The 13,121-nt window shown below is 38.1% G+C and overlaps 1 protein-coding gene across 2 annotated transcripts in view; it reads left to right on the top strand.

Moving 5' to 3' along the window:
• Positions 1 to 13,121, top strand: part of LOC307143168 (opioid growth factor receptor-like) — a 28,850-nt gene that overhangs the window by 946 nt on the left and 14,783 nt on the right. For both annotated transcript variants that reach the window (XM_079844483.1, XM_079844484.1), the window contains exons 2-8: positions 553 to 621; positions 923 to 958; positions 8,911 to 8,965; positions 9,079 to 9,157; positions 9,271 to 9,337; positions 9,515 to 9,663; positions 9,748 to 10,069. In XM_079844483.1, coding sequence (XP_079700609.1) covers positions 553 to 621; positions 923 to 958; positions 8,911 to 8,965; positions 9,079 to 9,157; positions 9,271 to 9,337; positions 9,515 to 9,663; positions 9,748 to 10,069 — 777 coding nt within the window. The remainder of the gene's footprint in view (positions 1 to 552; positions 622 to 922; positions 959 to 8,910; positions 8,966 to 9,078; positions 9,158 to 9,270; positions 9,338 to 9,514; positions 9,664 to 9,747; positions 10,070 to 13,121) is intronic.

The following is a 13,121-nucleotide window of genomic DNA, read 5'->3' as shown; positions in this document are numbered from 1 at the left end:
GCTGTCTTATTTTGTTTTACATTTTTGTGTGAATAAAGTTTAGTCCCTGAACCATAATCGACCTTCTTCTTTAAAAAAAGATATATAATCATTTCCTGGATGTCTGGGACGCTTTGTTGTTTGTTGTTTTAATAATCCTAAAATGCTGCATAATCACGTAGCCTACACAAACCTTTCATTTGTTAATACGATTTAAGTCATTGTTTATCGATCGGTTTTTAGCTTTTTGCTTTGCTACTGACCTAATAACGCACTGGATTATATTCTATGCTGCCTAATGATTTGTTCCAATGTTCCTGTTCCACTAATAACGCACCTGCCTGGAATATTTTTACGTAAACTACACTGTCTAATGATCCTGTTCCAATTATTTGAACCAAACACACGTAAAACATTGTTTTATGCTAATTACTATTCTTCCTGTTTTATTTATATATATATATATATATATATATATATATATATATATATATATATATATATATAATTTTTTTTTTCTTTTTTTTTTTTTTCTAACAAACTTCACTTGTCTCATTTGTGATTTGTTTAAAGATCTACAGAACATGTCGCAGGAACATACATGCTGCAAAGGACATGCAAGACTTTCGGCACAGTGTCCAGGTAAATTTCATTATCTTCATAAGAAAGAGTGGGGTAAGATGTGCCATCCAGCCATAAAATGGGACTTTTCAAAAAGAAAGCTTCTAGTACACGTATGGTGTCATGAAAACATTTTTGCACATTTTTCTACCTAGATTAATCAGGTAACACAACTTACCCACTGACACGTCTTACCCCACTCTCCTTTATGTCAAATGTGCATGTCTACTCAGATTCCTCCATTGAAACGTCCAAAATTAAAACCTGCTGTAGACTGTTTCTTAAAATTCAGTCTTATATGATTGTTTGTTTCTGACTCTAGAACTTAGATGATGATGATGATGATGAACCAGGTGAAGTAAGTAATGCATCCTGTTTCTACTATTACACTCAGCATTTGCCATTTCTAGCTTATCTTAAACTAGCATTATGTTTATTAGAACATGTCAAACACAAGGCCCGTGGGCCAAAACCGGCCCTCCACCTCATTTCACGAGTTCACACTTACATATAATTTATAGAGAGTAAATTGAAATGCGTATTTGGCATGCTGTCCAGGGGGAGGGCTTCAAGCTCGGAATTTGGCCTGCCCTGAACCCAGAGTACCCCCGCAAAAGGCTAAAGAGCATATGACAGCCGCCTGGCTAAATACACTCTTAAAAATAAAGGTTCTTAAACAGGTCTTTGGCGGGGTGTATGGTTTCAAGAAGAACCGTTAATATCCAAAGAACCTTTCCATTGCACAAAAGGTTCTTTGTAGCGCAGAAAGGTTATTTAGACTATAAAATAGTTAGAAAAAAATGGTTCTTTTAAGAACCTTTCACAAAACGGTTCTTCAGGGAACCAAAAATGGTTCTTCTGTGGCATCACTGTGAAAACCCCTTATGGTTCTTCCTGGCACCTTTATTTTTAAGGGTGTACCCCCAAAGGAGCGACGGTCAAGAGGGATCACATCGTTTCTTGATGGGAGCAGTGTGCGGCCTTATACGGGGGAGACCACCTGAAAAAGAAAACAGGAAAAGAGAAACATGGGAGAAGAAATAAAAAAACACTTCCTCGCTGCGTGGAAACTTTCCACTCTTCCTCGCTGCGTGGAAACTTTCCACTCTTTCACGCTGCGCGGAAACTTTCCACTCTTTCTCTTTGGCGATGAGAGGTTAAAATGTAGATGAAATTACCTTTTTTGGTTTGGTCAGTCTTGCTTTGCTTAATCAAATATGAGATTGTTTCCCCATCTAGAACTGATAAGTCTGAGATGGTGGGGTGGATTTTTTGGGTCGAATTTTGGATAGCGAGTTCCGAGCATCTAAGAAAACCAAAAAAGGCTAGGATAAACATGGCGTCGAGTGTTCGGGCGGTATTGAGGGACTGGTAGCCTGTGCGGAGGGCGTGAATACATTTGGTGAGGATGTCTAGCGTTATAGGTTGTCTGGTGTCGGGAAGGGTGCGCTGGGATCTTTGAATCCCTTTGATCGGGAGAGAGGTTGGTGTATTGTTTATCTCGGGGGAGGGTGCGCCATACATCAATTTGTGGGAAAACTGGATGCCGCTCAAGTAACCTTTGATGGACCCGACTTGGAGGCCCTTAGCGGTATTAAGGTAGGAAATAAATGAGGTGATTGAAAGGAGAGTAAAAATCGGGGAACGGCATGTTTGTAAGAGAAGTGGAATGCTTTAAAACATCTCAGGCGGCCACGTAGGATTGGAGGTTTCTGGGAGGGAACAGCACTGCTGTAGCAGTGGAGAAAATTAGCCAGAGAAACTGAGCTCCTGCGGGAGCAGAAGGAAAAGCACTGCTGTGGCAGTGGAGAAAAGGTTAGACAGACAAATGGAGAAACATTTGTGTAACCAAATGGGACTCTTATTTTGAAATTGCTATGCTTTATTATTGCAGGATGCTATATGATCAAATTCATATGAGGGAGATAAAATATACAGTCTTACAAATGAATACAACATATTACGATATAATCACAGTAAAGAAAACGTCATTGTTCATAAGAATTCGCTTGGCACAAATGTGCGCTATTCATTGATTGCGAACTGCTCTAAACTGAAGCATTCTGAAGTATTGTTTTGCAAGCCCGTAGAACGCACAACAGTGCCACATTCAGATTTTGAAACGTGAACACTCACATTTATTTAATGAAATCATAGCCTTTGAAGTTTTCAGTATCGTGATATGTTTTTCCATCCCCAAAATATAAGATGGCTTACAATAATCATTGGTACGCTTGTTATACAATATAGCCTGCCTTAATGTAAGGTATTGATGTTTCATTTATAAAAAAAGGGTGCTCCAAAATACATTGTACAGTTCGCACACATCTATTTATAGTTGCATGTGGTGGCATGGTAGCACTGTGTCGAGCCCTGTTTGACCGAACTTATGTGAGCATCAAGTTGAGAAGTATTGAATCAAAGGCAGTGATTATCAGCTGGTTCCAACTAGTGGCTGACTGTTTGGCGTAATATGCGCTGTTGTATTGCCATCATTTTAGTGATTTAGCCTCACAATATGTTCATTCGCTTTACCAGCAAGTATGTTTGTTGTTCATCACCAAGGCAACCGCTTGCGCCCATGATGAACGCACTTCTTGTGTGTGAAATGTATCTGTCTGTAGTACACAGAGGTGGCAAGATCGCAAGAAAAGCTTGATGTGTGCCGGTAACAATACATTATCTTAAGACAGGAACTGTTGTAGTTTTCCCTGTTGCAAGTTACACTGTCCGAGCGCAGCTCTCGCAGTTGACTCTGTCATCATAGTTCCAAAAACACCACGTTATTAACATGCCTTCAGAACATTGATTATTGAAGTTTGCGAATCGATTAGAATTGTTAGAAGACAGAATCGCGATTGTGAATCGTGGCAAAGACACAATTACATCTCGGTAAAAGCAGAAATTCTTTTACCATGAATGCTGATGGGAGCGGCCGAAAGTTTTTTTTTTAGGTCGCTTAGAAATGTGTAAGGAAAAGATTTTAGCATTGTAGAATTGCTTTGAGCGGCGTGTGGAGCCAGCATGAGTGGGCGTGCGGGGCGAACTGCCGGAAATGGGGCCTAAGGGGCCCTCCTACCTGACCCGTGAGCTATGTAAACCATTTGCCATTGTTAGTACTTGCTGAAGACGGCTTTACTGTATTTGCTGAAGCTGGCTGGATTGGGTTTGTGCTACTGGCTGAGGCTGCCTGTACTTCACCTGGGTCTGTCACTGTGTTACTTGCTGAAGACGGCTTTACTGTTGGTGAAGCTGGCTGTACTGTGTCTGTGCTAGTACTGGATGAGGCTGGATGTGGATCAACTGAGTCTGTGCTTGTACTGGCTGATGATCCAGCATCTCCTCTACTGACAAACTTAAGCATAGCACCTGCAAATAATAGATAACAACTAAAAAAAATTCTTATTGGGATTTCCTTTTATACATTTTCAAACATAAAATACTATTTATACTATGGCTTGGCTCTTGTAATATTTAACCAGTGAACTAGTGATTCAGATATCAAGAATCTCTGTGAGTTATGACATCTTTGTTGATATCAAGAATTCACTTTTGTTCAAGTGAACATGTAATCCCTGATATCAAAAATAGACATTGTTACTAGTAAAAATTCCATACCTAATATCAAGAATTCACATTGTAAATAGTTAACATTTAATTCTTGATATCAAAAATGCATAAACTGCGAATGAATAAAAGCTAAAATGACTTACCATAGCATGCTACTATGTTTTATATTATACATGTTAAAGCAATATTTGATTTATGGTTATTATTTACTGAGGGATGTGCATCCATATTGACCAGTATGTCAAGCTAATCAACATCAACATTTTAAATTCAATATAGCCTATAAATCAAAAGTCAATCAATGTCAAATTGTCAATACATTGCTTTCCATCTTGCATAATTTGTGCAGTAGTTTAAAGTTGTAACTAAACATTGACTAAGACTAGATAAGCATTATCTTGTTTTAAAAGTATGTAGCCTATGTCCACTTATGATGAGGAGGAGGACCATCACGCCCATATATTGTTCTGTCTGTCTGGTCTCCACACAGATATTTCTGCTGGAAAATGCGCGTTTCATTTTGTGAACGCGCATATGAACGCATGTTCATGTTATCTTTTCCGAGCTGCAGTAAACAAACACCTTTGCCCTTTGTCGTTTATCAAAAACGTAATAAATCATTTTATTTCTCAGGCACAAAGTCACAGAACACAGCCATGAAAGCGGCTGGCATTAGCAAGCTAGACAGACCAAGAGATGCATTATAGCCTGCCTGTCCATTTAGGTTAGCAAGACAGAACAGAAGATAGATGCACATCAACTTAACTTTACTGTTATTTTCTGACATCGATCTTGGAGAGGAGAGAATACAAACTTGATTGCTGTTCATGCAATTCACTCACTGGTGTTTTTTTTTCTTTTCTTTTTTTTCCTCTTTTCATGACCAGAAGGATAGTTCCGCTTCATTTTATCATCGATGTTGTTAAACTAAACGTACAAAGGAAACTGCTAAAATAACTACAACATTAACAACACTGAAATAAATGTGCAAGGTTTATCTATCAATCAGATGCGCATTTCATGCACATAGCATTCATAGCAAAAGTAGACACCCAACGCTTTTTCTTTTAGAATCATCATAAGGAAAATGTCCCATATAAAGAGAACAAAGAGGGCTTTTCTTAATATTCCATGAAGAAAACTTAGTTTAGGATTAGTTGGAAAAGTGCATGATATTCTCTCCATGTAAGCATGGTATGTTTAAAGCATAGCTGTCTACATTGAACATTGAAAATAAGGGAGATTTCCCGGAATCCATCCACAAAATAAGGGATTTTTTTTTTTACTCGATTCATACCCACAAAATTTTAAAAAAAGCCGTCAGCGTCCTGATCCATTATCGCACATCACACTCATCTACTCTACTTTCCTTGAAGTTCACTTCCCGCTACTTTTTCCCTCTTCCTCCCGCCCGCCACTGCAACTGTCTTCTTCTTCTTCTTCTTCTTCTTCTTCTTCTTCTTCTTCTTCTTCTTCGATAGTAGCCTAAGCCAGTGTTTCCCAACCTTTTTTCAGTCATGGCACCCTTTGAAAATTTTCTCCATTTTGTGGCACCTCCTATCATACGTTACGCTAGGGGTGTAACGGTACAGATTGCTCACAATTCGGTTTGTGTCACGGTTTTAGGTTCACCGTTTCGGTATGGTTCAGTATTTGCTATGTTCAAGGAAAAAAGGACTACTGTCAAATAAAAATAAAGAAAATAATAAGAACAAATAATTTAAATACAAGCAGCAGCACAAATAAATACTATGGAGCAAAGATAGGCCTACTAAAAAAGTAAACTATGTTTTTCAGGTACGTCTAACATTAGTTTTCAGGTACAGAAATGTATCAAATGTAAAATAACATTGCATGTTTGACTGTATAAATAAAAGATTAATCCTATTAAGCTTACAAAAGCTATTCAGTCAAGAGCAGTGAGTGATGTCCTTGTCTGTTGACAGCAGTAAAGGCTACTGCCCCTTTAAGACCTAATGCTCGGATATGAGTCGTCTTTCTCGACAATATAAAGTTTACTTAAGGCATATACAGACTATGTCTGCTAGAATACTCATCAAGATGTTGACATACTTTTTGCGTGAGTTTGTCCGTTCAAGAGCAAGACTTGAAAGAGAACTCAATATTTGCGCGCTGTGAGAAGTGTGCGCGCTTTCAGGTGAGTGCACAGAGACACATTTTCTCACAGCGCGCGCGACTTCTCATTCGCGTCTTCTGGCACTACAACCGGGTGATGACGGCGAAAATGACTGGTCATATTCGAACATACGGCATGCAATGAACAAAGTTTACAAAGAGAGAATTATTTGAAAAATTTGAACAAAAAAAAAATATTTAAAGGACTTTTAGACGGCACCCCTGCTCTAGTCAGATGGCACCCCGGTTGGGAAACACTGGCCTAAGCTACTGTCTGTGTACTGCCACCTGCTGGACTGGAGGTCTAGCAACCCAAGTGCAAGCCACTTCACAGACACAGATCGTTGCGTGTTCTGAGTTAACACAATCAGAGCGTAAAAATTCGGGATATTTTACGGGAAAATACTAAAACGGGAAGACAGCGGGAAAAGAGCTAAAATACGTGAGAAACCCAGAAAAAAACGGGAGGGTTGACAGCTATGGTTTAAAGTACCTGGAACACTTTAATAGGTTGTGTAGCCATTAACACTATCCTACACAATAGTTAGCATGATGAGCTAACAATACTTTTAAAGCCTTTTTAAAATTTGGCTTGTGTACATTTCTACAAATGCCAATTTTTGTAGGCTATTAAAATAAAGTTAATAATAATAGCATCAACTAACATGAACTTTCATTAGCAATGTACAAACTTTTGTTTAGCAGTACAAACTGCCCCGCTTTCTGACCCCCTGAAGGTCGCTGTGTAATTTGCACCCTGACTAAGACACATTGGGGGACGCATTTAAATAATCCTATTAATGCATATTAAAAAATGCAGAATCGAATCAAATTAATCGTGTCGCATTGAATTCTAATGTGAATCGTCTCGAATTGAATCATTCTGAATCGTTCTTGAATCGTATCGAAAACCTATGAATCGTGAATCGAATCGATACGCTGTCTACCCAAAGATTCACAGCCCTACCCAAGAGGTAGTTAACACCATCACTTCAGCTCGAGCACGTGCTGCCTTGAAGTGGAACCTGTTAGTTGAGTGGTGTTCTTCTCGCCAAGAAGACGCCTGAAAATGTTCAATCAGTGCCATGCTTTCCTTCCTGCAGCAAGGGTTGGAGCGAAGGCTGTCTCCCTCCATCCTCAAAGTTTATTCTGCATATCATAACCCCATAGGAGGACTGGCCTTTGCAGTCAGCAGAGCTAAAGATTCTGTCTATGAAGACCTTGTTGCTGATCGCACTGGCTTCTTTCAAGAGTTGTATGGGACCTGCAGGCCTTTTCGGTCAACAAATCGTGCCTATAATTCAGGCCGGATGATGATGAGGAGGAGGAGGAGGATGATGGCTCTAAGGTGCATAGCAAAAATGAAAACTTGAACCAGTTTACAGAGATTAAAGACAATAGCACACATGAAGGGAACCAAATAGATGCCATTAATCATGTCAAAGGGATGGCTATGTGCCCAAGGTACCCACCCCGGAGGAGGCAGACCCAGCGCTGGCTTTGCTGTGTCCCGTCTGCACTCTGTTTCTGTATGTGGACAAAACACAAAGCTTCAGGACCTCAGAGCAGCTCTTTGTCTGTTACAGAGGCCAGCAGAAGGGAAAGGCTGTCTCCAAGCAGAGGATGGCCCACTGGATAGTGGATGCCATCACCTTGGCTTATCAAGCACAAGGTGTGCCTTGCCTGCTCAGGTTGTGAGCTCAATCTACCAGAAGTGTTGCATCCTCCTGGACGCTGGCATGGGGCGCCACGCTGACAGATATCTGTAGAGCTGGGCAACACCAAACATGTTTGCGAGATTACATTGCCTCCGTGTAGAGCCGGTATCCTCCTGTGTTCTCACCTCAAACAGGTAGAAGCACAGAGAGGTCCGGCTCAATGTTGGCTTCCTGTGCCCTGAGCTGTTGAGCTTATATCCTCCAGAGCAATCCTGTTGAGTCCTCTCGGCAGCCAGACGTGGCAGAGCATCTGGCGCCAGGCCTAATCCGTTATATCCATGAGAACCGGTACTAGGCTGGGTACCATATGTGTGACCTAAAGGGCATCCCATATGTGTTTTTCCACGGTAGCTCCTAAACGGAATACTGTGTCTTTCCATCTTTGATGAGCCACCCCCAAAACATTCCATATGTACTTCCTCGTACGAATTAGCCACTTCGTAAAATATGTACGAATTGTCGTGAGATTGGGTTGGTCAGTCCGATGTGGTGTCTCCATTCCCTCCCTCAGGAGACGTACAGTGTATTAAACAACATAATATTCATTTTATGTTTCCGACATTTAAATACCGGTAAGTACTAGTAAAAACATTAAAGTGTTAATGAACAGATTTTTTAAATAATGTTTCTTTAGGTTATAATGTAAATATGATTTTACCTCAAAAATCGTCATAGTTTTTAAATAAAATGCCATTTTCTTCCCTGATTTTCGCCCACTGATTTGAACGTTCTGTTGGAAGGGGTGTGTCTGCTGTGAAACTAATGTAAACCGTTGCTATGATTGGTCGTTTACTATTACAGCTGTCGAGAATGACTAATCGTGAAAAGTGTTGATTATAGCATTATATTTATTGTTTATTTTGTTGTTTGTTTTGTTGTTGTCAAGAGCCACTTCTATAACCTGGAGTTTTACCATGGTCAAATAAACTCTTCACCTGATGGTATGGCATTGTGCTCATTCTCTATTTAAATTACACAATTTATTTTTGTTTGTCTAATACAAGTGTCATTCAATCAAGGCAAATGCTTTAACATATTACCTTTGTTCACGCAGGTGTTCACATTGATGAATTTCACAATAAGTGGTGGGGTGATTATCGCTTGCTGGAAAACTGTCACTCCTACATTCAATGGTTAGACCCTGTTCCCCTCATTCCTGAGCTCTTTCTGAACTATTCTATACCCTGAAAGTGTTTTAGAACATTTAAATGACCATCATTCAACTAACCATATCAAAACTTTGCAGGTTGTTTCCAATACAAGAGCGAGGGGTTAATTGGGATGCACATGTCCTCACAAAAAAGGAAATAAAGGTCAGTTTAAAACATACAATTAGATTTTAGATTAGCTTTTTCAACTATATGTACCATCCAGCTTAAAAAGTATTTGCCTGACAGGATTTGTCAGATTTTGGAGGAAACGTCAGTCTCAAATTCAGAAGCTTATATATATATATATGGGATGTTTAAATCTGATCCATTGATTTCCAGGCTTTTCGTAAAGATGAAGAAGCAAAGAGGAAATTGGTGAAATCATATAAGCTCATGTTGGATTTTTATGGTATACGCTTGGTCAACGAATCAACAGGAGAGGTGGAACGTGCCGATAACTGGAAGGAACGCTTTAGCAACCTGAACAGGTTTTTACTGTCATGTTTTTCCTTTTCGTTGAATTTCAGTGATGTTGTTTCAGTACAAAAAAGTATTTTTCTTTGATTTTGCAGATATACACACAACAACCTGCGCATCACACGCATCCTGAAGTGTTTGGGGACTCTAGGATTGCAGCACTACCAGGCCCCACTGGTCAAGTTCTTCCTCCATGAAACTCTTGAGATGAAACAACTTCAGCGTGTGAAACAAAGCGTACTAGATTACTTTATGTTTGCTGTATTGGACAAATCAGAGAGGCGAGAGCTGGTTAGATTTGCCTTTAAGAATTTCAAGCCCCAAGAAGAGTTTGTCTGGGGCCCCAAGAAGTTTTTGTCACGTGAGGTAGATGAAGTTGAACAGGATCCAGAGGGAAGTGTAAAGAAAAACCACAAGGTGAGTGTTGGTGATGCCAAGACGTTAGGAGAGGATCCAGATAAGAACAGTTCAAACAATAAAAAAGCAGAAAAGCAAGATCAAGAACTGAGTAATGAAAGTAATGAAGAGCATTCCAAGCCCCAAGAAAACTGGGTGAACCCCCGTGAGAGCACAGATGAAATGAACAAAATAGATGCCAATCCTACTCCTGAAGGGATGGGAAGTGAGACACCTGGTAAAAAATATCACCAGAGAATAGATAAGGCAGATACTCCAAACAAAATGACGGGGGAAATTTTTGAACGTGATCAGGGGGCAAATGAGAACAGACAATTCTAGAGATGATCGTTGGTGATAATGATGAGGATGATGATGGCTCTAAAAAGTTTCTGTCAGGTGAGGTACATAGCAAAAATTAAAACTTTAGCCAGTTTACAGAGAATAAAGACAATAGCGCACATGAAGGGAACCAAATAGATGCCATTAATCATGTCAAAGGGATGCTAAATGAAGAAAATGGTGGAAAAGATCAGCTGGTCAAAACAAGTTCAAACAAAAATAATGAAGATGAACATGATACAAATGAAAACAGACAATGCAGTTCAAACAATAAAACAGGGCAAAAGCAAGCTCCGGAAACTAATGATAGTAATGAAGAGACAAGTTCTCATAATAATCTGAAGTAGGTTGTGAATATCTGATTTGCTAAATAGAAATGAGGAATGTTATAGGAAAATTTGAAGGTTGAACTTAAAAAGATTTGTTTCAGGATTTTCTATGTTTGTTCCTCTGAATTATATGAATGTGATCTGAATGTCAAATTGAATTTGGCTCAAGTTACAGAATAAGATTTTTAAAGATGAATATGTTTTTATAGTGTGGTTATTTAGAGAAAATGGCATCATAAAGGTAAACGTATAGCTTGACAAGAAATGAAGCAATGAAACGTGTGAAGATAAAGCAAGGTTGCCATATGAAAATTAGCACCTAATTCATTTAGAATCACGATTTCTCTGGGTTTTTTATTTTATTTATTATTTTATCTCTTATTTTGCTGAGATATTGAGAAAATATATTGGAATTTTCTTTATGTGAGTTTTTGAAAGTTATTTGCTCGGTTTTGTTATCAAGGTTTTAACTGCTGAAGCAAATAAACAATGTCTTCCCAGTTCCCACTAATAAAATGCTAAAATTAAGAATAGAGCCTTTTTGTAAACCACTGAACATGTATAGTTACATGCTATAAATATATATTTTTTAAAAAACTGGAGAAAAAAGCTGCTCAACAATATTGCGACTAAAAATGACTCAACATTTAAAGGGTTTCTTCTCCATTCTTTAGGCTACAACCTGTCTGAGAGTTACCATGGCAAGTGATAAAAAGGCATTTTAGTGCTGGAAATTAGAAAATTAATCAAAAAGTAATCAAATGTAATCAGTTACATTACTTTAATAAAGTAATTGAAATATTTACACTACTTATTACTTTTTAAATAGGGTAACTTGTAATCTGTAACCTAGGCTATTACATTTCCAAAGTAACCTTCCCAACAGATAGATAGATAGATAGATAGATAGATAGATAGATAGATAGATAGATAGATAGATAGATAGATAGATAGATAGATATTCATTCCATTGCGCTATACTTTTCCATACATTTTCAATGTAAACAGTCAAATGTTTGACTGTTGTGCTCGCATCTCGCTCATAGAAAATATGGATGACACGACTTCATTGGCTTCCGCTGAAGTAATTGAAGCCTCCGGAGGTCCAAATATGGTGCTGACATCTTGCGCAGATTTGGGATTGAGTCTGCACAGTAGTGTTCTCAGGACCGGAATCTGCGCAGTAGAGAGCAGGAAGTAGAGGTGTGATATCAAAAGCCCGCCTACACTCTCGCAGATGCAGAACAATTCATTATGTTTGTGTGAAATAAACAGTTATGGAAATGTTGAAATTAAAACTAAAGCTCCACTCTCCTCCCGAAAAAAGTCTGTTGGTGCCTCAGTGACAACTTCACTCAAACGTCACATCCTGACTCTTCTGGTCAGACACATATATATTATTTTTTTCCACTCAATTATGTCGTAACGAGATGTTATGTCATTTTAACAATATCTTTTCTCCTAATAACAAGATGTTATGTCGTTAAAACGATGTATTTTTCTCGTTAAAACAACATATTTTTCTCCTAATAAGGACATGTGTTGTATAGTGATGTGTACAAAATATGCCTTTATCCACATTAGAGAATTGATATAGCCCATGTGCCTTCGCGCATCTTATAATGTTATAATCTTACTCATGCTGCTCACTTTTCATAATCAACATATTACATTTTTTTTAAATAATATCATAGGCTAATATTTAAACATAGCCTAACTATGAAACTAAATATAGGCTACGTTTTGCTTTAACCCTCTGTCTGACAAAGGCGCCAAGGATTTTTTTTTCCTTTATGACAGTGGAAACAACTCACAATACTCATACTCATTTTTACCGGAGTATTTTTATCATACAGATCATTTCAAGACATAATTATAAACTATATTATAAACTCACAATAACAACAAAGGCCGTGGACTCAGGGAACAGATTATTTTGCATGCACTCCACTCCAAACGTCTTAATTTCAAAAAATGTATTTTGTTTATTAAACGCAAAGTTTTTAAGTTCAAAAGCATTTCAAAATTCATTTCAAATTTTCAACAAACGAAATTCCAAGCCAAAATAACGAAGTGTTATATATATAAATAAATAAAAACTTGCAACAATGCAAATATATATATATATATTAAAAACATATTTTTTACTCATGTGAATGTTGTTTTAGACTGGGATATGAGTCATACAAAGCATTGTTACCATAATAAATAATTTAGCATCCAAGTGTGAATATAGAAAAAAAAAAATTTAATAAAATGCAACTGTCACACTTTTACTTCTCCTATAATAAGGACATATGTTGTATATTGATGTGTAGCTACAAAATAATCCACATTAGATTTAATTTAATATAGCCTATGTGCCTTTGTCATACTGGATAAGACTTAAGTTGTTGAGAGAG

Source organism: Gobio gobio (genome assembly GCF_949357685.1).
Source record: "Gobio gobio genome assembly, chromosome: 19".
In the NCBI taxonomy this organism is placed as follows: Eukaryota; Metazoa; Chordata; class Actinopteri; order Cypriniformes; family Gobionidae; genus Gobio; species Gobio gobio.
Note: the sequence above shows the minus strand (reverse complement) of the source record. Positions and strands in the feature narration are given on the sequence as shown.